At 47.8% G+C, this 26,222-nt stretch overlaps 1 protein-coding gene across 2 annotated transcripts in view; it reads right to left on the bottom strand.

The window, feature by feature from the left end:
- The window catches only part of PPM1L (protein phosphatase, Mg2+/Mn2+ dependent 1L), a 304,414-nt gene that overhangs the window by 20,368 nt on the left and 257,824 nt on the right, over positions 1-26,222 (bottom strand). For both annotated transcript variants that reach the window (XM_043991937.1, XM_043991938.1), the window contains exon 4: positions 6,445-6,606. In XM_043991937.1, the coding sequence (XP_043847872.1) occupies positions 6,445-6,606 (162 nt within the window). The remainder of the gene's footprint in view (positions 1-6,444; positions 6,607-26,222) is intronic.

The raw sequence follows: 26,222 nt of genomic DNA, 5'->3' as shown, positions 1-26,222 counted from the left end.
ATCAGCTTATAAACCAGTGTCAACTGGCTCTAAGGCATATGTATGAAACAGAGTTCTTAGTAACTCAGGCAGGTCTATTTATAAATAGGCCAGTATGCTGTCAATGGGAGGTATGCATAAGGCAGTCAAAAAGTCAGACCCAGCTAGGCTAGCTCACATAAGATATGGGATACTATCTCTCTGAATTGAAAAAAAAAAAAAAAAAGGTAGTGAGCTTCCACTCTCGGGGTGGTGGGAAGAAGCTCTGACTGTGGAGTCCTAAGACCTAAGAGGCATGCTGGAGAGAGTGCTAGACCTGAGTTCGAATTCTGCCTTAGATATGTGCTGGCCTTGTGGCCCTAGGCAAGTTACTGCAGTTTACCCATCTGTAAAATGCATGAGTTAGATTAAATGGACTCTAGGCCTCACAGCTCTAAATCTATGATCCTCTGACCTGGGCTGGGGTTTGGACTCTGCTGTGGCTACCTGTGTGACTGTATCTGTCAGGACTTCAGTTTCCCAGTCTGTAAACTAAAGGTTAGCTGTGTGACCCTGGGCAAGTCACTTAACCCTCATTGCCCCACCAAAAACAAAAACAAAACAAAACACCTAAAGGTGGTTGGAACCTGAAAAACAAGGGGATGGGATCAGACATCAACAAACCTAGATCTAAACCCTATAAAATATGTTCTGGCTGCTACTTTTTCTTCAATGTTTTATTGGGTTTTTTCTCTTTTCTGCAGGAATGAAAACGTCTTCCCCCAATTCTATAGGAGTCTCTTTGGTTCCTCTCAGAATTTAAACATCTCTTGGCTGGTCCTGAAATACCTCAAGCCCCCACATCCTGTAGTTTGGCCCCAGCTCAGGGCAATCAGAGAGGTGACCTCAAAAAGTCACATTGTGACTAAAAAAAAATCCCCAAACCAAACAAACCCAGAGACTTCTCATGAAATATTTCAAAGACAAACACACAGGGTGATATTGAGAACATGTACAGAAACCAAAACAAACAGAACAAAATAAACATACTTACAAAAATCCCATGGACAAATCGAATAATTTTATCTAAGAGTTTTCATAAGATTGATTAAAGCTAACTTTAAAATGGACTGTTGGGCAATTTGCAAGTCCAACATTTGGAAAAATGGAACACGGGTATTAACTGCCTCACAGTCCCTGTCCCTATATGTTTTTGCAGGAGAATTCAAAATTTGGGAAGTTTGCTTTTTTCCACACTTATATAATAGAGGCTGGGGCACTGGTCAGCTGCATGGAGAATAATGCATCTGCCCTCTTTATTTAGCTTTTTTCTGGCATGGATCTACTTGCACATTGATTCAAAGAGGATCCTGGGAGCTGAATGAATTAGTAATTGTTTCAGGGGGTCCTCTGTCAGAGAAAGAAACGCAAGATGTGCAAATTTAGACAATCCAACCCAAATGTTCACAGGGACTATTTGTACCTGACCTGTGGTGGAGCATTCTGAGCTCATGCTGGTCTGATCAACCACAGCAGGACACACTGTAACTTGACTCTGACCTAGCAATGCCATTTTGGTCCTCTTCAAGAATGAAGGACAACAACCAACCAGCCCGCCAGAGACCTCTGAGGGGTGGGTTTCAGGAGACCGGATCTCCACATGTAGTTAGTTAAGTGGGAGTTAGAAGACATTTCCCACAAAGTCAGAGAGTTGTTGGGAACATCAGACTGTGACCTAACAATTGTCTTAATCTAGGTGTGCTCTGCTTGGATTCTGTCCGGTGGCGCACAGGCACCTCTGCAAGCTTCCGTTTGCACCCTAATCACGCCCGTTCCCCATACATGTGCCCTTTACCCCACGTGTTCACTACACTGTTCTTCTACATATGTCACAGCCACATGCATTTCCCACATGTTGTTAGTCACGTCATTTCCTGTCTCTGGGTGTGCCCTGTATGACTTCCCCATGCATTGTCCCATGGATGGTGTGGGAATTTAAAGGGGAGTGTGCCTAGATTTGCTGGGGGGCAATGCTCTATTGCAACTTTTCTTGTTCTGCTGCTGCACCGAATGCTTTTTGCTGAATAAATGAAGTTCTTTGTCTGACCGATAAAAGAAAAAACCCAGGTGGGGGCTTGCGAGCTCTGCTTTTGAGTGAATGAATACTCACGGGGTACCCTGAGCCCAGGGCAGATTTTCTGGGAGACCCAGATAGAAGAGGGGTGTCCCAGATACTACATTTTTGTAAGAAGTAACGGGTTAGTGGTAGTGAAGAAGGTTGAAATCCATCCCATTGGAAAGAGAGACCTGGATGTTAGGATGACATTTCCACAAGTACTCTCCTCTGTTTACATGGGAGGCGTTTGTGGTATCTCAGTGACCTGCTGAACTCTCTCCTTTTTAATGGATGTTTTTTGTTTATTGCCTCAGATTTACTTTCCAGTAACCCCAAATTTCATTTTTATCTCTGTATCCCCAGGGCTCAGGGCATAGTGTCCTGTACAAAGCAGGGACTTAATAAATCCTTGTGGGATTAGATTGGAAAAACAATTATGCAAAGCCAACTGACCCAGTGAATGTCTGTGTATGACAGTGAATACAGCATGTCACACCCACAAGTTCTGGCAAACTCTTAGGGGTATGCAGCTTTTGCCTTCAGCAGCAGCAGCCCCCAAGGTCTCCTCCCGAGCAGATTATCAGTCAATCAGTCAAGATTAGAGATGATCACAGGTCCAGTGAAGGACCTAAACTCTCCATTCTACAGAAAGCCCGACCAACCTTTCATCAAAATTCCTCCTGTTTTTCGGCAGCCTCTGAAGCAGGATTTTAAGTGAAATAGAAGGCTTTGGGGCTCAGCACTCTCATCTGGGCCTTTGAAAACTCCAGTGTTGATTAGGTTCTCAGTTAAAGGAGGATTTGAGGGAGCCATCTATGGCTTAACCCAAACTGCCCAGGGCTGATCCTGGTCAAGTCTCAGAATAAGCACCTAGAGGCCACTGGATCTCAAAGAGTGCAAATGGACTATGGGGTGAAGGAGCCCTGGCCCACTGCCTTGTCCAGGGCATTAGACAGAATGTAAAATGCTCCAAACAAACTGTAGGGTCAGAAAGTCTTCATTCCAACAGGGCACAAATCAGACCCCAAGAAAATGCCATTATGGACTCTGGCAAGTGCCTGCTTCAAAAGGAACTCCATGTGGGCAGGCCTAGGACTTAAACCCATGTCCTTACTCCTGGGGTGGTCTCACTTCTAACACTGTATAATGGAGAGGGGGAAGAGAGAAGAAAGAGAGAGGAGAGAAGAGAGGAGAGAAAAGAGGAGAGGAGAGGAGAGGAGAGGAGAGGAGAGGAGAGGAGAGGAGAGGAGAGGAGAGGAGAGGAGAGGAGAGGAGAGGAGAGGAGAGGAGAGGAGAGGAGAGGGGAGGGGAGAGAGGGGAGGGGAGGGGAGGGGAGGGGAGAGAGAGACAGAGAGACAGAGGAGAGAGAGGAGAAGATAGGAGGGGAAGGGAGGGGAGAGGAGAGGAGAGGAGAAGAGAGGAGAGGAGAGGAGAGGAGAGGAGAGGAGAGGAGAGGAGAGGAGAGGAGAGGGGAGGGGAGGAGAGGAGAGGAGAGGAGAGGGGAGGAGAGGAGAGGAGAGGGGAGGGGAGGGGAGGAGAGGGGAGGGGAGGGGAGGGGAGGGGAGGGGAGGGGAGGGGAGGGGAGGGGAGGGGAGGGGAGGGGAGGGGAGGGGAGGGGAGGGGAGGGGAGGGGAGGGGAGGGGAGGGGAGGGGAGGGGAGGGGAGAGAGAGACAGAGACAGAGAGACAAAGCAGAGAGAAGAAAAGAGGGAAAGAGAGGAGACGAGGGGGAGAGGGAGACAGAGAAAGAGACAGAGACACAGAGAAGAGAAGAGAAGAGAAGAGAGGAGGGGAGAGAGGAGAGAGGAGAGAGGAGAGAGAGAGAGAGAGAGAGAGAGAGAGAGAGAGAGAGAGAGAGAGAGAGAGAGAGAGAGAGAGAGAGAGAGAGAGCACAGAGCTCAGGGGAGGGGAGGAATGTGGTTGTTGAGAAAGAAGAAAAGTCTGGAGAGTTGAGTGGGCAATTAAATGAAGCAAGACTGGAGTCAGGAATTCCTGAGTGCTGATCCTACCTCAGACACTTACTAGATGTGGGGGACCTTGGGCAAGTCATTTCACCTCTGTCTGCTTTGTTTCTTCATCTGTAAAATGGGGATCACAAGAGTACCTGCTTTACCAGCAGCTAGGTGGCACTGCAGTGGATAGAGTGGCTGGCCTGGAGTCAGGAAGACCTGAGTTCAAATTTGTCCCCAGACACTTACTAGCTGTGTGACCCGTCGTTTGCCCTCCTTATCTCAGTTTCCCTATCTGTAAAGTGAGCTGGAGAAGGAAATGGCAAAGCCCTCCAGTGTCTCTGCCAAGGAAATCCCAAAGGGGATTCACGAAGAGTCAGACAGGACTGAACAGCAACAAGGAGAGGCTTGTTGTGGCTACTGGATCAAATGAGATGATACTTTTCTAGTGCCTAGCACAGTTCCTGGTACATAGTAAGCACCAGATTAATGTTGGCCGTTATTATCACCACCACCACTGCCACAACTACATCATATACTATCTTGTTTGATCCTCACAGAAACCTTGGCAGTTAGGTGCTTTTATTACCCCATCTTATGGATGAGGCAACAGCCTGAGAAGCTAACTGTCTGAGGCAGGATTTGAACTCGGGTCTCACCGACTCATACATCCAGTACCCAATCTCCTACTCCCCTGAGCAGCCCACGTCGGTGGTCCAGCTCTAGCTCTGGGTTCCTGCTCTACACTGTTCTCCTCCCGTCCTATTCACAGAGGCTCATGCTGAGTCTGTGGTACCCGCTAGGTGAAAGGGGGCTCAGTCTCTCCCACCTCCCGGGACTTCACCACCACTGTGCTGGGCTACCCCTACTTCCAGGTCTCTTTCTTGACTCGCTCCATGTACACAGTCAGTCACTGTTTCCCTGCTGTGATGGCTGTTCACAGGTCTGTGAAAGCCAATCACAGGGACAGCTGCCATCGGCTCCCATAAGCCCGAGCCATGGACACCTGACTCACTGACCCACCCGGGGCTCGGTATACAACCAGCCAGACCATCAGGTGTATGTCAGTCAGAGTGAGCTCATGAAGTAATTCCAGAAGTCTCAGGGTCCCTAGCATCCTAGCAGAGACCTGGGAGACTTAGGCTAGGAGGGTCTCTGGCTGTCTGAAGCATGACTGTCCCATGGTCCATGCTGAGTGGCCAGTAGCCCCCAGACCCCACCAGTGCTCCTGATCTCCTTCACTCTCTTCCAATGAACTTGACTTCCCACCAGGCCCCTAAAGGTGATTTGATTGATCCTGAGGGTCAGGGAGCAGCCCATGTAATCCTCCAAGCTGTAGTTGATTCTCTTGGACTGATTCACTGGGACCTGTAAGAACAGCCATCCTGGGGAGCCTGCGAGCCAGTCAGTGGGCCGGGGAAGTCAGCCCAGACCCAGCCTGCACCTTGGGCCACACTCACTAGGGCCATTCTGGTGTCTAGGCTCTGGGCAGATCAGCATTGGAATGTTGGGGAATCGTGGTACAATCAAACAGGCACAAGATTTGGCATTGAAGGACCCACCTCTGCCACTTATCTGTCTGATCTGGGGCAAGTCTATTAACCTCTCTTGGCCTCTTTCCCTGTCTTTAAGATGAAGACTTTGGACTAGATGACCTGAACCATTCTATTTAGCCTGAAATCTTCAATTCTGTGATTTATCATTTGGGACCCAGTTTTAGATGAAGCCAGGCATCCAAGAGAGTTGGCTCCAGTTACATGCCCAACACCTGGGGGGACTGCTGTTCTTCACGTTTACTTTTATATATTGGTGCAAAAGATGGCCTGAGCATGGAACCTTGGGCGGCAGAAAATATCTCCATGGATCCATAACTGAGAAAGCCCAGAATTCACTGGCCTTTGCCTTCAGAGGAAAAGTTATAGTGCCTCGGCTGTCCGACAGATACCCTGTTTGGTTCTCTCTAATTATACAATAATGATGAATTTAATATTTCTTTAAAATGATTTTTCTGTACTTGGAGCTAGGAAGCCTGCTTTTGACAGTGAGTAGCTGTGTGACCTGGGACGAGTCACTCACTTCTCTGAGGAAATCCCAGGTCCCTCTCTGGTAAAATGGGGATGATCCAACCCGTGTCCTTGTTTTCTGGAGCTGCTGCAGTGGCCGAAAAAGATCACTCATGCAAAGTGTTTTGTGTGTAAACTTACAAGTGCTATGTAAGCGTGTCTGTTATCAATATTATCTCTAGTTTCACTTTAATAATCAAGTCTCTGTTGTAGTTACTTGATGGCTGACATCAATGAAAATGTGCCCTGAGCTAAAGGGAAGGGAATGTAAACACACGATGCATCAATAAGGTCCGTTTTTTTAAAGACAAGAAATAAGAGATGACAAAAGCAAAATGAAGAGGCACCCATCAGCTTACCAGCTCTCTTAATCCTCTTCCTTTCCTTTAGCTGATAAGGCTTGTGATCGTGAGACAGGGGAATGGCGTTCCCATCCTTGTCACAGAGGACCCCTCTGGAGTCTCCAACATTGGCCACAGTGAGATCTTTGTCTGACAAGAGCGCGATCAGACACGTTGTACCTGGAAGACAAGAGGAAGGGGACGTGAGGCCTCATGACCAGGGCTAAGGAGGAGGGATGGCTTCTCCCAGCTGTCGCTCGGGATGCACAGGTGTCATAAGGAAGTCTTCTTATGCCTTCCTGTGTGCCCAGACCATGCTTAATGGACCTCATCAGCTCTGATAGTCAGCTCTCCCAGCCTCTGCAGAGCTGGACCAGAGAGAGCCTGGACCCCACCACCGGGTCTTCTCCCGCTTGGTTTACCTTGGTTCTATCCCCACACCCCACTTAGTGCCTGATTCAACATAGGGGTCACAAGTGAGTCACAATCAGTGTAAAGGCATCTGTACTGCCCGGGGTCAATACGTTGTACCTGCCCCTCCCTCCAGAGCTAAACAGCTCCACTGATCATCTGTAAACGCCAAAAAGCTGCCCTTAAGCTCTTATGCCAACAGAGCCGTCTCTGATTGCATTATTCATTATTTTCCCTTCCTTAGAATCTGGTTCTCCATTAAGAGGGATGAATATTGGCAAAATCTGACCTCCGGACTGCCTCTGCTACCTAGACAAAAAAACTTATTGTGTTCCCACCAGGGTATGTCACCACTGAAGGAACCAGTGCAGACAAATGTCAGAACCAAGGGAGGATAAGGAGCATGTTCAAGAATGGACTTCTGTTTCCCCAGCTGTTTTCAAGGGCTAACTGCCCAGACCCTTCTCTCTGGTCTTAACTGGAGGCATACAACATGTCTGTAGAGTTTGGACCCCACCCCTGTAGGGGTGAGCTGATTGTTAAATTTTCCGTGTGAGACTATCTAGACTCCTTAGAAAGCAGTGCAATCAGGGCTCAATTTATGGTTTTTGTGACTTGTCTGAACTTAAGAAAGTGAGGAAGAAAATGCAAATGAGGCAGATTAAACTTAAAAGTGTGTTATGGGAACAGCAATTTTTTTTTTAAGCAAGAGCCGGTTGTTAAACATTTGTCAGCACACTCCTGCCCTCTCCAACCCAAGATGAAAGATGGTGGTGACTGAGTTTGTGATTTCATTGATATTGGGAAATTCCTCATGGGGAACCTCTCCCCCACCAGTATAGGTCAGCACCTTCTCTGAAACCAAAATCTTAGAGCATTGTCTGGGGACAATCAGAGGGGAGGCACCTCACCCACAGTCACACCATGGCAGCAGATATCAAGGGTGAGACTTCAGACCAGGACTTCCCTGTTTATAGGCCTATCATTTTCACCATCTCTCAGGTGAAATTCAAACATAACAACAAAATACTAAGAATACAAACAGGCTTGTTTAGTATTTTGCTATTATATTAACAACTAATTATTAAATGAGGATTGAGGTTTTTCCTTTCTCTTTCCTCATTTAGGGACCAGCCCCTGTAGGTCAGTCAACCAGTCTCTGAAGCACATAGCTGATAGAGGAGATTGACCTAATTCTAGCCCTGATCCTCAATCCATGAGCCTGGATCTTGGGAGGATCCCACCCAACTAGGAGACCTTACTTCTGCGTAGAGGGTAAACAGAATCTAAACTAGGTGAATTCTTGCCCTTAGGGAATAAGTCCTTGCCCTCCATTGGAGTTTAGGGTGACCAGCTCATGAAGGGGAAAACCAACCAGAGTGGTCTGGGTAGAGATGGGTTTCTGTCCAGAGTGCTGAAGGCGGCTGAGTCTCATGATCAAGCTGTGCTGAAGACTTCTAGCCCACCTCCTCATTTGTGTGCCCACCCCTTCAATAACTGTTCACCAATCAGGGTTCATTTCTCGTCAGGGGCATCTGCTTTCCAAAAAAAATATTTAAGGCATCTGGTGTCTTCCTTAGACATCTCTGGTTACTGAGAGAAACCACTGGCCATCAACTTGATTACTAGTTAGCCGAAAGGATAAATCGATCATTAATTACCCATAAACTCTGTCTCTTGGTTTTTCATTCATCATAGGCTGAGCTTTCATAATCTGTAAACTGTTCTCTCTTCCTATAATCAAAGAATTGTTGGTAGAAGAGGTCAGGGGTCTTTGATGTTCTAAGTCTACTTTCTTCCCTCTTCTTAAACTATTAGTTTTCTCATCTAGTTCAAACTTTTCTAGAATATCCACTCCTTGAAGGCAGGAATCGTTTCATCTTTGACTCTGTATCCTCAGGGATTATTAGCACACTATTTTGCAGAGTAGCCACCTACTACAAGTTAACAGAGTTGGAGGGGACCGGAGAGTGGGAACTTAATAAATGTATCCTGAATTTAAATTCTTCTTATTGTGAAGTGCTTTGTGAGCCATTGAGCAGAAGTGCCTGATGTGACCCCACGCATCTAGGGAATCCTACTCAGCCTTAGTTTCCCCATCTGCCAAACAGAGATAACCCTGTCTGCTGCAACATCTCATTCATAGTTATGAGGACAGCCTTCCAAAAATGATCCAGTTTTATATAAACGTGAATTATTGGTGATTACGATAACGTGATGGGAGCAAAGGTGACCTTTATGAGCAACACTCTTCAGTCCAATCCAAGTAACCCTAGATCAGGCTGAATACAAGAATTCTGGTGGCCAGAGTTTTTCCCCAACCTTGCTTCTGCATCATTGTGTTAAGGACATGCCTTCCCTATCCAGCTCATATTTATCCCTTAAAACATTCTTAAAGATGTTTTCATTGATATAGGTTGCTTATAACCTTCTTTGCTCCCCAATGCAAACCATCCCATATAAGACAAAGGAAAAAAAATCACTTCAGCCAAACCAGCCAACATGTCAACTGTATCTGACCCTGTATGCAATATTCCATACCTGCAGCTTCCCCTCTTGGCAAAGAAGGAAGGGAGGAACCTTTTTCCACCTTTTCTCTGGGATTAAGCTTGGTCATTATGACTGCATGGCTCTCACTTTTGCATTTAATTTTTTTCTTTCTTTTCTCAAAGTTATCTGTGCCCTATGATCTGGCCCAGTCTTATGTAAGACAGCTGAAACGATCTTCTCAAAACATTTTACGGCACAGACCCAAGCCTGGACAGGAAGAAAAGAGTAATAACTCTTTTCTGTGGGCAGCTTAATTAGGGGGTTCCTTATGATCGTGGCACTGCATCGTGAGTCTGGAGCTCCAAGAGCTACTTTAAATCTTGGTTCCCAGTCTTCTTTCACTGGGAAAACTGCCCTGTTGCTGAGACCATTCTCTAGAACCTTCCCCCTACTCCCCAGGGGAGAGCAAGAATCTTGATCTCAAGTCCTGCTACAACCTATAACCTAAGAGGGGGTTAGTGAAAGAAGTAGGAATCTCACAGGGGCTGTGAGGCTTCATCAAGAACAACTCATGCCTGAGGGCCAGACAGGTAGATCAGCTGAATGCTGTGGGTGGATGATGGTGGTGGTGGTGGTGGTGGTGATGGTTAGATGACAAAAAGCAGAAAGCACATTTGCTGGAGGATTTCAAAAGGTCTGCACAAGCTACAGACAAAACACTACTCCAGTGGCCATGGGGCAGAGCTTCAGTCCCAGCAGCCTCCCTGCCCCTCTGCCTGGGATCCACCTGACCTCTGCCATCCCAGCAGGAAGGGAAGGCCCCAGGTGCCCTTCCTCGCCCCCTCGGTGTCAGAGAGCTTATCTACTCAAACTCAGTTTTCCTGGTTTCCTGCTGAAGCTTCGTGAGAATGGAATGTTTGTCAGCTATGACTGGTCCGGAGTGCCGTGGGGGAGGCTGGGCTGAGGAGCTGAGCAGCATTCCCCAGCACCCTGGTTGTGGCTCTGCACACTGCCAAGGGTCCAGGGCTCTAGAGGCTGGATGGTATGTGGCTCCCCTCTTCAGCCCAGTCTCCACCAGGGCATTCCAGACCAGTCACAGCTGACAAACATTCCATTCACACGCAGCTTCAGCAGGAAGCCAGGAAAACTGAGTTTGGGTAGGTAGGTCCTCAGACACTGAGGGGATGAGGAAGGGGGGATGGGGGTGTACCTGGGGCCCCCCAGGTGGACCACAGGCAGAGGGGCAGGGAGGTTGCTGGGACTGCAGCCTTGCCCCACAACCACAAAAAGGTCCACTATGCCTTTCCTTGGGCTCCCTGGGAAACAGGGCTTAACACCCCAAAATTCAAGTTCATGTTGTTCCCCTAAGAGTGCATGAGCCCCCTAGAATGCAACCACCATTTCCTTCTTGCCTTTGAACCCCAAGTGCCTGGCATACAGTAAGCAATTAATAAATGCTTGTTGATTGACCGATTGTAGTGCCAATGGCTCCCATTAGAAATTCCAAGGATCTGAGTTCAAGGGATCATAGGCTCCTAGATCCTGGAAGGGGCTGCAGACGTCATTCAGATGCAGACAGACTTGGGGGCTTTCCCCAGCTTTTGGCATGGAAGGTAACAGTCCAGAGATGTCACAGTTCAGGGGACTGAGTCGTTGACTTGGAGTCAAAAAGATTTGGGTTTGCATCCCACCTCATCCCATTACTATCACTGTAACTGTGAGCTTCAGTCTCTTGATCTGTCTAGATATAGATACACAAACTGCACATGTATTAATAAAACAGAGTGAGTGACACACAGAAGGCATTTAATAGATGCTTGTTTTCTTCCTCATCTGCAAAACTAGGCTAATAAAAGCATCCAATGCACAGGGCTGTTGGGAAGAAATCAAATGAGACTATGCAGACCCTTGAGAGATTTGACACTGGGCTGATTACTATTATCTCATGGCTTACAACGGAGTAGAAATAGAAACTCTTGGGTCAGTCATCATCTCATATGGACTCTTGCATGGGTAGATACACCGCTTTCTGCAGCAGAAAAAGTATTAGGATGGAAGCTCAGAGAAAACGGCTATGGGAGAATCCTAGCATCCCACGGAATGATGAGAATATCATCCCCATCTCATGTTATCACTGTAGAAATGAGGAATGTCTTTTTCTGGGTCATGCAAAGAGTTTCTACAACAAGTAACCCACACCAGGCTAAGGATGGAAAATAATATTTCCCTCCATAATTCAAACCTTCAGAATGTGACTCATTATTCATTTAATTTTCACACTTTGACAGACATAAAATATAGATGTGTTAGCCTGACGCTCCTCCAGATTATTCTGAAAATGGAAATATTCGTCAATTTTGCATTTCAGATGGTGACATAAAAACCAGTATTTATTTTGCAGATTAGTGAGGCCCGTGGCCCCTTTCGGACGCTTCCTTCTTAACGATCACCACTTGGCACAACATTGATGACATGCACTGAGAATCTCAGTAAGCGTCCGAGAGTGGGCCCTGACAAGTGGCTGGACAGACTCTTCGGCCCCTCTGGGCCTAAGAACAATAGCCAGATCTGGTGACTGACACTCACTGCCAGTGTCGCTCCCATTTCATCCTGATACACATGCCCCAGTAATTGATGACTATTTACATAATCGAGACTTGTCAGAGGACCTCCATCTCACGCTGGCTCGGGTCTCCTTCCTGACAAGCCAGGGCACTACATGTTCACCTTGTTTAATTTCCTTACAGCATCAGATGACTATCTGTCCCATCTCTGGGAGTCCCTGGCAAGCAAAAGAGCACATTCCAAGAGCCCTGAGCAGCAGGGACCACCGGAAATATTCCAGATGGGTCACCCTTTATTGTCTATACACTGAAGCCAATACAGAGAGAGCTGTGAAAAAAGAGAAGGCAGACAGTCATCCACCAGTAATAACCACAGTTCTGGAGCTGCTAAGGACCTCACAGTCCTCAGCTAGCACAACCCCCTTATTTTTTACAGATGAAGAAACTGAGGCCCAGGGAGGTCAGATGAGGCAGTGAGGTGGTGCCATGGACAGAGCACTGGACCTGGAGTTGGGAAGACCTGACTTCAAATCCAGACTTTGATACTTACTGATTGTGTGACCCTGGGCAAGTCCCTTAACCTTGGATGCTTTAATGTCCTCATCTGTAAAATGGGGGTAATAGCAGCGCCCACCTCCCAGGGCTGTTGTGATGAACTAGTGATTGAACATGGGGCTTATGTTGAGTCATATGGTACTTTGTAAAGCACCAAATACATGCCTGATATTGTTGTCATTGTTGTCGTTGATGATTAGCTATAGTCAAACGGGATTTGAACCCAGGTCCTCTGACTCCAGATCTAGCGCTCTCTCCACTGTGTCATTTCTCCAACTGGCCTTTAGAGAGCACTGGAAGGTCTAGGAAGCACTTCACAACTATGATCTCTTCTGATGCTCACAATAACTGAGGAGGGAGGCGCTGTTCTTGTCCCCATTTAATAGACAAGAAAACTGAGGCAGAGAGATCTGCCGAGGGGCAGCTAGGTGGTGCAGTGGATAGAGCACTGGCCATGGATTCAGAAGGACCTGAGTTCAAATCCGGCCTCAGACAATTAACACTTACTAGCTGTGTGACCCTGGGCAAGTCATTTAACCCCAATTGCCTTTAAAAAAAAAAAGAGATCTGCCGAGGGCCACAATGCCAGTCAGTATCTGGATAGGAATCCACTATACCACGTAGCTGCCAACTAAGTGGGTGGTAGGAACCCCAATCCTTGAGCACACTGGCCACCAGATTCAGGCAGTGATGGTGTGGAAAAGAGGAGTTTTGGTTCAAATGGGAACAGCTCCTGGGGGGTTGTTTACTCTAAGTAAATGGACCACAGTGTGCCAACAACAATGACTTGCCCTGATACTCAGCACCAAAAAAACAAAAAACAAACAAAAAAAACGTCATTCAGGAAATGTGTAGGCCCAGCCAAGAAGATGTCTGGCAACACAGCACAATGATGGAAGGAGGAAGGGAGGGGAAACAGAAGGGAAGTGAGGGCTAGGAGGACCAGACAGAGGTGTTCAGCAGGTTCGGGAGCTGCTGGGTGGGAGATGAAGATGTCATATCGCACCTGATAACCATGCGGATCCGAAGACACTTGGGAAGATGTGCATGGACAAGCAAAGGTGAAGAAACTCTGTTCCACCCCCGGTGTCACATGAAGCCAAGGAAGCCCACAGACGTTTGGGGAGATTCTCTAGTGAGGATTCATGCAAGGGCATGGACTAAAATCACCCAGAGAGGAAGGCGGGGCTGGGTGGTGATTTGCATGATGCCAGGAGTGCCCATCTCACCAAAGTATAAATAATCCAACCCTGAGTGAAGGTTTGTCAGTGGTCAATAAAAATAACAGTCAATGAACATTTATTAAGTGCCTACTATGCATCAGGCACTGTGCTAAGTGCTAGGGATACAAAAAGAATCAAGAGAGTCCTTCAGTAACGTGACATTGTATGATGAACAACTATGAATGACAGCTTTTTCTCAGCAATACAGGGACCAAGACAGTCTCAAAGGATGGATGATGAAAAATGCTATCCACCCCAAGAGAAAGAACTCATGGAGCCTGAATGCAAAGTGGAGTATATTTTTTTTTTGTTTGGCTGGTTTTTTTTGGGGGGGTGGGGCAGCTACAGGAAGACCTGAGTTCAAATCCAGCCTCAGACACTTACTGTGTGACCCTAGGCAAGTCACTTCACCCTGTTTGCCTCAGATTCTCCATCTATAAAATGATCTGGAGAAGGAAATGGCAAACCACTCAAGGATATTTGCCAAGAAAATTGCAAATGAAGTCACAAAAAGTCAGACATGACTAAAACGACCAAACGAGAAAATCCTATTACTCCTATCATACATGTAAAGAGCAGCCTATCATAGTGTGTCGAGATCTGATCTCAAAGCCATGAGGAATGGGTTCAAGCTGTGTGTCAGTCACATTCTGGCTCTGTGGCCCTGGGTAAGCAACTTCACTTCCTGGGGCCCAAAGCAGCTCTCTAAGACATAAAGGGCACTGATCAGCCCTGGCAGAGAGGGCTGCTTATGAGGATCTCCTTACACTGCTAAAGTACAGATCTGGCCAAGCCCCACCCCTGCCCCCACCGTGCACTAACACAGGTACCTGCCACTTCCCCCCAAAAGCAGAAACTATTTCATTTGTGCGTACCCAGCACTGGCCCATGGTACACCTTAAATGTTCACTGATTCACTGACAGGAGAATTGGGTCACCTGAACCCGTGCCCAAGGTTCGGGAAGTCTGTACCCCCAATTCCGACGTCTTCTCCTTGGAGACGGTTTTCCTCGTTTGTGGTTTTCTTCACTCAGTGTCTCGTTATTGCATTTTACTAATAATAGTTTTAAGACCAAACTGTAATGGCATTAATAGGCTTTACTCTCAAGGAGAGGGGCTGTGGGACAACAGAGATGGGGGTGCAGGAGGTGGGAGGGCCACCAAAGATGGACTGTCTCCACTTCTCCTTTTCCAAGGGCACTGGGTGACATTGACTTCCAGGGGGCCAGGGCTGCTGCCCTTGACTTATCATAATTATAACTGACATTGATATATTGCTTCAAAGTTTGCAAAGCACATTGTCTCATGTGGTCCTCACAGCAGCCCTGTGAGGCAAATATTACAGGTGTTATTACAGGTTAGGACACTGAGGTTCAGACAAGGTCAGCACTTTGCCCAAGGTCACAAGCCAGCAAGTATTGGAGACAGGATTCGAACCCAGGACCTTCCTGACTCCAAAACCAGGACCTCCCACTATAGTACCCTACCTCTTGGTACATGTCCTCTAGACCTGGTGTAAAGCAGAAGCTGGAAGTGCATGCTATAAACCATTGATCAGAGAGAGACAGAGATAGGGACAGAGGGAGACAGAGACAGAGAGATAGAGAGAAAGAATAGGAAATGAATTCTGGCTCATCTGAAAATCCTATCTCCTGAACTCCAAAGAGGGCTGGCTAATTTTGAGAACTGACAATCCAAGTAATGTATAACCTCTATCAATTTGCTTGCTGGTCTTGGGAGTAGGGAGGGAAGGGAGAGCAAAAGAAAAATTTGGAACTCAAAAAAAAAATCTTTACATGTAATTGGGAAAAAAATTAAAAATTAAATTAAATGTTTAAAAAAGAGAGAATTGACAATCCAATCACCATCAGCCTGCCCTCTGCCCTTCTAGGACGGATGGAGCAAAGTGCTAAGTGCCAGGTGTGAGTGAAGGGCCCCAGGGCCCCACAGTTAGACAAAGAACAATGTACTCTGCAGGTTAGGCCATTCGCCACCTGACCAAGTACCTAGGCACTCCCTGCAGGAGGCCCCCACCCTCTAGATTAAAGACCAAAGACACCACGCATTTATCTAAGGCTCACTCAGTGGATCAGAAGGCAAGCCTCCCCAGAGATGGCAGCAGAGACACATGATGACCCAAAGGCCTCCCACCGCTGCCCTTTCTGAATCGGTTCCCCCCGACAGACCACCCACCAAAGGGGCCTTTTCCAGGGCCCGACATAATGGAGCAAACACCACTGAGTGAATTGGAAATTAGGTTTTTAAATACTGAGCATGATTCACTCTCTCTGGGGAGCTGTGGGTTAGGCCCCACCAGGGAGGGGGGGGTGTGTGTGAGTGTGTGTGAGTGTGTGTGTGTGTGTGTGTGTGTGTGTGTGTGTGTGTGTGTGTGTCTTTTTTCCCACACAGATTTCTCTTCCCAGGCTGAGTCTGTTTCTGCCAGGGCATAAGCTGTATGTGGGGTCAGAGGACTCCAGGGAATAACAGCCAGGATTGGCCAGTGCTGCTGAAGGGGCTGTCTTCTTTAAGGTGGCATTGTACCCACCAGGCCAGACTCATGGTTGTGCCAATGTTCCCACAATGCTTTTCGGTAAAACATAGCAGAAGCCCAGATGTTCTCCTGATGCCTGGTGTGGAGCACAGAGTCGAGGCTGGTGGGCCACTCCCACCTCTCTGCTTTTTATCACCTTCAATTATCATTTTAATGGTTACTGCTGTGGTATTTGACATACCATAAGGCTAGGAGGAGTCCAAATGTCACATTTCATATGGAAATTACTGAACTGACATTACCTAATGCCTTAGCTCCTAGGTATTGATCTAGTCATAAAGATGAATAAAGAACACTATGTAAGAGAAGAAAGAAAACAGGGAAAAGAAAATCACCACCAACATCTTCACAAATACCTGTGCAAATTTTCTTTTAGAGAAATTAGTTCTTTCTTTGTCTCTGTTGAGGATATCGCCACCCTCTCAGTCACTTAAGTTCATAACCTTTCTAGGTCTCAGTTTACTCCTCTGAAAAATGGGAGGGCTGGACTGGCTGGCCTCCGGATTCTATTTCAGTTCTAGATTTAAGAGTGCAGGTTGCCTGGAATCATTCTGGTTCTCTCTCCTTCTGCCCTTGAGCCAACCAGTCGCTATGTCCTATTGGCACCACCTTCAAAATATCTCCAATGCAATTCACCACGTGCTCAACAGACACTTGCTTTGTGCCGGAAGGGAAAGTCCTTTGCTCTCCATTACATGGCCAGTGTCCTAGTTCAGGTGCTCAGGAAGTCTCACCTGGACTACTGGACGTGCCTCCTGTTTGGTCTCCTTGCTTTCAGTCTCTCTTATACAGCTTGAAAATTAACCTTAATAAGGCTCAACTTGGTCACTTCTTCATTCAAAAACCTTTACCAGCTCCCAAGTAAGTGCTGCAGGAAAAATACAAATTCCTCAGCTTGGCTTTTGGCCACAAGCTAGCTTTCCAAACTTATTTCACATTTCTCCCTTCACACGCTCTAAGTCTCAGCTCAACTGAATTATCGGCGTTTGTTCTCAGAACTCAATATTCCCATCCCCTGCCTCAGTGTCCAGTACTTCCTCCTTCCTCTTCTTCCTCTCAGCATTGCCTTCTCAAGGAGCAAACCCTGGCATGCACACACACCCACCCACCCACACACACACACACAGAGTGGTTTGTGCTTTCTCCCCCCCTCAGATTACTTTATTATTTCCTCATCTGCATACATGTTATTGAGAGGGGATCATGAGTGAGAATGAATCTAAGCACTCCAAGGACCATGAGCCAGCCATTTGGCTGGGGGTGGCTCCCCGGCCCACAGTCCCACAGATGGACGATGGAGCTCAAGGTGTGCTGCAGGATTTACTCACAAATCAAGAGCCCAGGTCTCGGGGCTTCTGTCCTTCTGATGGTCACAGAGACGGAGTAGGGACAATCAAGGAAAGGTCTGGTCCATGACTCTCACAACCCACCACAAGGGAAACCTTCCAACCAATTCCTTGTGCATGGATTGGTGACGTTTGCTAAGCTGAGAGTTCACCAACCTTGCATTTGTTGTCTAAATGTAGCTGACCAAACTCGTTACTGGGTACGCAGGAATTTCCCGGTTAAACAGACGGTTAATCAGTGGTCGTTAATGGAGTCACTCAGTCAGCTAAGTGCCTGGAAACAGGCCAACCTCGACCAATAGAATGTAAGTTCCTTGAGGGGAGGGGCTTCTCTTTTTTTCTCTCCAAAGTCCAGAACAGAGCCTTCCCTGTGGCAGGTGCTTAACACTATTCTGAATGAGTTAATATTGAGACTCTGGCCACATGCTACAGTATCCCAGGAGAGCACTGCTGAAAGGTCATTGTTTTACTTTTCCTTCATTTATTTTTGGCTTACTCCCTTAACCTTTCGTAGAGTCAAAAACAGGCTGCTCTTATTTGCCTGGAAACTGAGTATGCTGGGGAGTGAGACATTCTCAGCCTCAACCATACCACATGAAGAGCACTTCATTGTGGTCACGGAGCGACATCCAGGTGAGGGGATGAAATGCAACAATAAATCCGCAAGGGAGTCTTAAGTCTAGCATGTTACTCAAGAGATTATCTGGACCACCACATTTAGAAATGATGGTGAAACTGGGCTGGGGCTCACAGCTGAAGGGCTGCCTCACACAAAAGACCTTTCCCGATTCCCCCAGTCGTTCTCACTTTCCCCCTCTTAAAACTACTTTGTATTATTGTACTTTCTTGGGTCCAAGTTTTGTAGGTTGCCATGGTCAAAAATGTTCATGGTTGGTATAAGCAATAAAGAACTTTGGAGAGGAAGGGAAGATGAAATCCAGGAAATGCATGCTCCCGAGAGATGATGACCTGGTCACATGGCAGAGAAGAGGAAAGACAAATGGACGGTGTTCCTCTGGGATCCTCGGGATAGCGGGAGAAAGAAGAGCAGCCTTCCAGCACAGTGGGTACACCCACCATGGTGAGCCTAGGGGAGGCCATGGACAAGAGTTGCCAAGGATGGGCAGGCATGGAGGGGACTTCCAAACTAATGAAAGCACTGACCCTCTGGGGTACTGAGTACGTGTGTTGCACGCCCACTGCTGAATGGGAGCTCCTTGTTTTTCTCTTTGTATCACTAGCACCCTGAGTCATGTGCTCGGTAACCTGAACTGAACTGATGTTGGCTAATCCTCCTCCCAACGATGTGGACAGAGTATAGCTTGCAGTAGAAAGCCTTGATTAAGGCAAGGAAGAAATCCCATGGCATCATCCCAAATGTTAAAAACACAAAGAAAAAACTGTGCTTCACGGAGCACTGAAAGAGCAAGGACACTAACTCCACCAACTCGGAATTTCGGAGCTGACTCAGATTCAAACATGGTGGCATCCCAGCAAAGCCTCCACCCACCCAGGCAAGATGGTTTAGACAAAGTCTGTCTAGAGCCTGGTGGGCTCCAATTCAGATCCAACAGGGGGGCTGGGAGAAGCAATGCCATCTTTATTTGGAAGCCGATGTCAAAAAAGATCAAGGGTGGCAGAACAGAATTGTGAGCAATAGCAGGGGACAATGGAAAGAACACAGACCGAGAAGACGCAGGCCTGATGGCTGACTGTACCGCTTGATAGTTACGGGGCTGTGGGTGAGTTACTTACTCTGAGCCTCAGTTTCCCCATCTGTAAAGTGGGGATGATATTACCTTCTGTGCCTACTTTATAAAGTTGTTATGAGGAAGAGGTCTTCCTAAATTGAAAGCATTAGCTTGTAGAGTCCCATGGGACCTCCAACAACAATGGGAGTGACAACATTAATAACAGTGACAATAAATCAGGGTTAAGTAGAAAAGGGGGATTGACCCAGGAAGCCCAGGAGACACAGTCCTATACATTCTATCCAAATGTACTTTGTTTTAGATCCAATCCATGGAGCCCCCTTTGATGCCTCAGTTGGTAAGAACCATTGCTCTCCTGTTCTCTTGTTTCATTTGGTTTTGTACCTCTCTAATTCAGTGATCTTATTTTATTCTGTATTATAGTTATAGGCATATGTGAAAGAGTTATCACTGGCACTTTTAAATGCCTGGGGCAAGCTTCCTAAAACAACACCAGAACAATCAGCATAAAAAGTGTACTCAAGTAAAAAAAAATGTTTATGACTTTTAAAGCCAGACTGATCTGGGTGGGGTTGGGGGGGAGAAAAAACATGAAGCTATAATGAAGCCATGGAGTCTAGGGCTCCCCATCTGGTAGCATCCTATTATAGCTAATTATTCTTACTACGTGTTCAGCTTAGTTGTTTCTTTGCTGATGAAATAGTTTACATGCTGTGAGCTCCCTCTAAATGTCAGCACCCTGAGGAAAAGCCCCAGTCACCCCAGTCTAGTTACAGCTCTGATGGATGTCATCTCATCCTAACAGACTGTAAAATGATTAAGTACCTCCAAAGACTGTATCTTTGTGAACCTCCCCAATATTTAACACAGTGCTCTGCAAATAGCAGTCAATTATTAAATGTCTGTTGAATTGGGGGCAGGCATACATTCACAAGTTTTCAAGATGGATTTCAGTACTGGGAAAGTTAGTCAGTGAGTTAAACATTCATTAAGTAACTACTAAGTGCCAATCACTGGGGATATAAAGAAAGGCAATGACAGGGTTGCTGCCCTCAGGGAGCTCCTAGTCCAGTGGGTGAAATGACAAGCAGCTATGCAGTTACAAGACACGCACAGCGGCTGTGGAAGGTAAATGAAGAGGTAAGACACTAACAGTGGGGGCCCTTGGACAGTCCTCCTACCGAAGGTGCGATTTCAGGAGGTCACTGCAGAGAGTGCCCAGAACTAGACATCCCAAGACTCGGGATCAAGAAGACCCAAGTTCAGATCCTGCCTCAGACCCTCAGACTGGCCCTCAAGCTCTTTAGGAAGCACAGAATGACATGTCAACTGAAGAAAGCTAATATGAGCTTAAACTGAATTGAGAGAGGCACGGCTCTCAGGAATAAGATGAGCTGTGCTAAACTTGGCCAGGGCCAGGTCACGTCTTCCAGGATCATAGGATTTACTCAGAAGAGACCGGAGAGTTTCCCCATTTTATAGCTGAAATGTTTCTCCTACGGATGTGGCCCCTACGGATCTTTGATCCCTTCTGGGCCACAATAGACATATGCCAGCCCAGGACGGCCCAAGGGTCGAGACTAAGCTCATGGCAGTGCCTCCTGCTCACCCACACGCTGGGGTCCTGCTTCTCTGACCCACCGGGCCCTAGAGACTGTGTCTGTAGCCTGCTACACCCCCAATGGGCTACTGAAGCAGCAGGATGTCAGCAGAGGACACCAGCATTCTGGCTTTTCTACCTCGAATTCATTCTCTGCTTGCAGAAGGAATCAAGAGAATGACAAAAACAGTGTCCCCCCCCACCCTCCTTGAAAGGGCTGGAAATCACTTCCCTTATTGTCCTCAGGTTCAATATCATAATATTCCAAACTCCTACCACACCATGTGTTTACTTGTCAGTTCTTGAGTATCTGTCACAACAACTTCTGAAACTACCAATTTCCTTTTTGATTCAGAAAATGAATTCAATCTAAAAGAGAAATTTTTTTTGTAAGAGTAAAAGTGTGTGTCGCTTATACGTACAAATAGGCACAGCCCTTTGCTGCTGCACAAGCCCTGCCGAGCAGAAACCTCAGACCCAGAATCACAGCTCTTCAGGATCCTAAGCGGCCTTGATGGGCCGCTGGGCAAATTGGAACCTGAAGCCCTGAGGCCACTCATTAAGGAGCTCTTTGATAGCTGTCCTTCCAGCCAACTGAAGCATGAGGTTAAAATGAATCTTTTTCATCCTCGACATTCATTCGACAAATGCTGTGATTAACCAATTTAGAGGCTAAACCTTAGTTTAGGCTGTAACTTTTGGGGGGTAAAATTGGTTTTTCCTCAAGTTTTCTCCAGGCAGCACTGGCTGGTGGAAAGAGTGAGGACGATGGAATCTCGGGGTTTGCGTTCAGCAGGGGCCTTGACCTCACTGGGCCATCGTCACATCATCTGTAAAACAAGGGTCTTGGTCTGGACCAGTGGTGTCCAGTTTGGAGGGAAGTGGATCCCTGTGGGCTGGATGTTGAACTAGAAAACCTCAAATTCATAGTGTCCGTGTCGTACTGATTGCATTTGTTTTGTTTAGTATTTCTCCATCACATTTCAGTCTGGCGCAGGCCTCACGTGGGAGCTGGGTGGGCCACATGGGGACTGTGCCCAGAGATGGACACATCTGCTCTGGCCTATAGGCTCTCTGCGGTCCCCTCCTGCTCAAACTTTGGTCTTTCCAGTAGAGGAAAGTGTGTCACATTCACAAAAGAAGACTAATATTTACCAGAGAAACAGCTGGGTGGATCCAAAGCCAATCTCAGAGGCAGGAATAAAACAACAGCATCAATCAGCCAATCAATAAATAGTTACTAAGTGTCCACTGTGCACCAGGCATGGCGGACAAGTCCAAAATCCGGGTAGCTGGTGGAAAATGGGGAGAAGACTGGGCTGGGTCCCCTCTTTTATTTAAAGTTTTGAGTTCCAAATTTTATTCCTTCTTCCTTCCCTCCCCTTTCTCCCCTCTCCCTTAGGCAGCAAGCAATCACATATAGATTTACAGAGAACCAGGCAACAATGGTATCCATAGCAGCTGGCATTTTTAAGGTGCTTTGAGGTCTGTGTGGTTCTACCCCAGGACACCCCTCTTGAAGGCTGTATTCTCACGGACCACATTTCTCCAATTCTGTCTTTGGGTTTTCCACAACAGGTGTGCAGGCAGCTCTAATAGTTGCAAGGGCAGCTTACCTCCAGCCTGTTCAGCTCATCCTTTTCGAGTTCTATCACAAGCTTCAAATGTTCTAATTATAAAATCTCTGGGAGTCCTAAGGCATAAACAGCTGCAGGCACAAGTGGCAAATCTGCTGGTTGGCTTCCAGCGCTTCTGAAACGACACATGACCGACTGTTGGGGCCAAAATGCTGCCCTCTCAGAAGAGACCATCAGTGGCTCCAATTTACTGAGGAACCAGGCCTCAGAAACCAGGGCCAGCTTCCTCAGCAGCTGGGGTTCAACCCACTGGGAGGGGACCACACAAAGATCACCACACACACACACTCTCCCAGGCAATTTCTGAACCACAACCAAGTGGGTGATATGAAGAGAGTGGAGGAGGAGGAGAGAGGGAGGGAGGGAAGGAGGGAGGGAGGGGGGAGAGACAGACAGACAGACACCGGTTGGATTTCAGTACTGGGAAAGTTAGTCAGTGAGTTAAGAAACATTCATTAAGTAACTACTAAGTGCCAATCACTGGGGATATAAAGAAAGGCAATGACAGGGTTGCTGCCCTCAGGGAGCTTCTAGTCCAGTGGGTGAAATGACAAGCAGCTATGCAGTTACAAGACACGCACAGCGGCTGTAGAAGGTAAATGAGGAGATAAGACACTAGAGAGAGAGAGAGAGAGAGAGAGAGAGAGAGAGAGAGAGAGAGAGAGAGAGAGAGAGAGAGAGAAAAGAGAGAGAAAAGAGAGAGAATGAGGGTGTGTCTGCGTGGTGTCTGTGTATGTGGGTGGTGGGTGATGTCTGAGCATATGCATACATGTGCATATGTGTGGTGTGTGTGTGGGGGAGCAGCATGGGTCCCAAGAGGACAACAGTTAACTCCTCCCTCCCCTCCTATTTGTCTGGAATTTGCTTATCTCTGAAGATGTTTCCTCGCAGGAGAACGCAACACAAGCTTTTGTCTTTGCACCTGAGCACACAGGCCAGTGTCCCTGTTGTGTTGTTGTTGGCCTTCATCCAAAGAGGACCAGTGACATCACAGGGGATGTTTTGACTTGTGTGCATTGGACTGAAGTGAGGCAGAGCTGCGAAAAGCCACCAGCCTCAGTTTCTTCCAGAAGCATCAAAGTGTAGTGTTAACAGTGACTTGCCCAACATCATGAGGCTAATAGTGGCAGGGCTGGGATCTGAACCACCTTGGGTGGTTGTGAGGACAAAATGAGAAGCCATGGCACACAGTGGATGCTACCTTTATTCCTTTCCCTTTTCCTTCCATGATCAAGTGTGAGGAGACCAGCAGCGTAGGGTTAGCTCCCTGCAGGCCAGGCCAGCGGGTGCTTAGTGGTCCATAATTACCCCATGATGCCAGGGGAGGGAGGACTGGGCTTCTGTGATTTAAGTGTTAGCCGGGAGGCAGCAGCGAGGAAGGCACCTGCCCCAGAAGATGGAGCTGGGGGGAGCGTGAGGTTTGGAGGGAGATGTGTGGATTGCTCAAGGGAAGATGCAGAGGGGAGGCGACTCCACTCCAGCCCAGGCGCTGCACACCTTTATCAGCTGCCAGCCAAGTGGGAGGTTCTCAGACGGGAGAGTGGGCTGTGGCAGAGGCCCCATGGGCCCCCTGCATGTCCCGAGAGTCGTCCCAGGGGCCGCAGCAGCAGCAGCAACCACCCTTCCCAGCCCACAGTGTAAGAAAGTCCTCAGGGCCCCACCACAGGAAGCTGCTTTTTAAAAAACAAGCCATCAAGGTGCTACTAAGAAAAGAGACCCGGTAATTGCCCTACTGTAGTGGAAAGAACAGAGCTTCTGGAGCCGGCGGGAGCTTGTTTCCAGGCTCTGGTGCTGACTGTGTGACCTTGGACAATACACTTCACCTCTCTGGGCCTGAGTCACTCAGCTGTGAAATGAGCAGGTGGAACTCGAGGATCATTACCAAGTCCCCTCCTGCTCAGCCACCCAGAGTCCTGACTTTATTTCATTTTGCAAAGGGAGAAAATATTCCATCAATCCTCCTTTTTAATTTATAGGGAACTCAAGTCTCTTCATGAGTCAGACACTGAGAGGCCTGTGGTCAAGGCCATGTGCTTCTCAAAGGCTTTAGGGCTCCTGGGAATATTGTTCTTCTGGGGCCCGGGTGTGGAGTGGGCATCTCTCCCCGAGGAAAGGGAGAAGGATGGTGGGAGGAGGGGGCAGACCCTCTCCCTGCCCTGGTGAAGAAGCATGTCGTTCAGTGAGTGGGTACTTGAGGACGTGCCCCTCAGCTCTGCCCAGATGAGCTGGCAGGGGGCAGTCAGAGTTGGGGCTCTCTACCTAGGGCCCATGGACATAGTGGGGAGCCTGTGAATGTGGATGGGAAATGCATCGCACCCTTATGGATATCAGCAGCAAGCAGGAATCTGAGAAGGGCTCTGGCTGCTGGGCTCACCAGGCTGCCAGCGTTTTGTGGGACCTACTGCCAGTCCCCCCACCTCGTGCTAAAAGCTGGGACACTGGAGTTCTGCTCCCCTCCTTGATTCCCAGGACCCAGACTCTGGCCTTGCAGACTAAGCCCGGGGTGGAGATGCATTGGCAGAACCAGGTTTCTCTTTCTGGGGCTGGTAGTTTGTGATGCCCAAAGCGGATAATGCTGGCTGTTAACATCCTTGGGTCTACCTCTCCACCTTGATGAAGTGTTCTGTGAATTATTGGCCAAAGGGAGGCAATAAAATATGGCTTGAAGGGGCAAAACGGGAAGTGCTGGTAGTTGGGGGCTTGAGCTGAACAATACCCCCACACACAGCAATACCTGCCTGGCACAGCCTTCAGAACCCCGGGCAGGCCTCTGCAGGGGCAGAAGCTGACTGCCCAGAGGGGCTAACACAGCCCCTGTGGGCTCTTCTCCCCATCCCATGGCAGGCTGGCCTGGCTGCAGCCCAGGGTACCTTTCTATCCCTCTCCACCAATGAATTTCTCTTTAAAAAGTTGGTTGCATAGCCCACTTCATGCTGTTTGCCATGGCACCTATGTTGGTCCAGTGGATCAAGTCAGTAGGACCAGAGTTTGAATCTTGCCTCATACACTATCTATCTACTAGCTGTGTGAGCCTGGGCAAGTCACTGAACCTCTCTCTGCCTCAGTTTCCCCATCTATAAACATGAGGATAATAACAGCACCTGTCTCCCAAGGTTGTTGTGAGGCGCAAATGAAATAACGTGTATAAAACACCAAAAGCCTCGGGGCTCTACAGAAACGCAAGCCATCGTCGTTACTGCTTCTGAGGAGCTCGGCCCAGTCCAACATGTGGGCTGTGGCTTTGTAGACGTGTCTGTCCTGCCTTCTCAGGGAGATGAGAGACTCTCCGTGGCCAGAGCCCATGTAGGCTTGTAGTGCTTGATGACAAACACAGAGCCAAGAAAGCTGACACACACACACACACACACACACACACACACACACACACACACACCCCTCTCACACACACACCCCTCTCACACACACACACACACACACACACATACACACACACACACACAGCCAGGCTTTGGGGGAATCATGGCTCCATCTTGTATGCCTTCCCACACAAAAGCTAAGAATCCTCAGAAGGATGTTTTCTCAAGTGCTGGCATAGATGGTGATGTGCCCCCTTCATGTTTCCTTTGAGGACAGACTCAGCCTGAGGCAGGGGGACAAGTGAGCTGTGGACTGAGGGCTCCATGCTGCTTCCCAATATAAGGACCATGGGCAAATCATCCACAGATCTTATCCCCATTTCAGTGAAA

Source organism: Dromiciops gliroides, chromosome 3, assembly GCF_019393635.1.
Source record: "Dromiciops gliroides isolate mDroGli1 chromosome 3, mDroGli1.pri, whole genome shotgun sequence".
Classification (NCBI taxonomy): domain Eukaryota; kingdom Metazoa; phylum Chordata; class Mammalia; order Microbiotheria; family Microbiotheriidae; genus Dromiciops; species Dromiciops gliroides.
The sequence above is the reverse complement of the archived record's forward strand: the minus strand, read 5'-3'. Positions and strand labels throughout refer to the sequence as shown.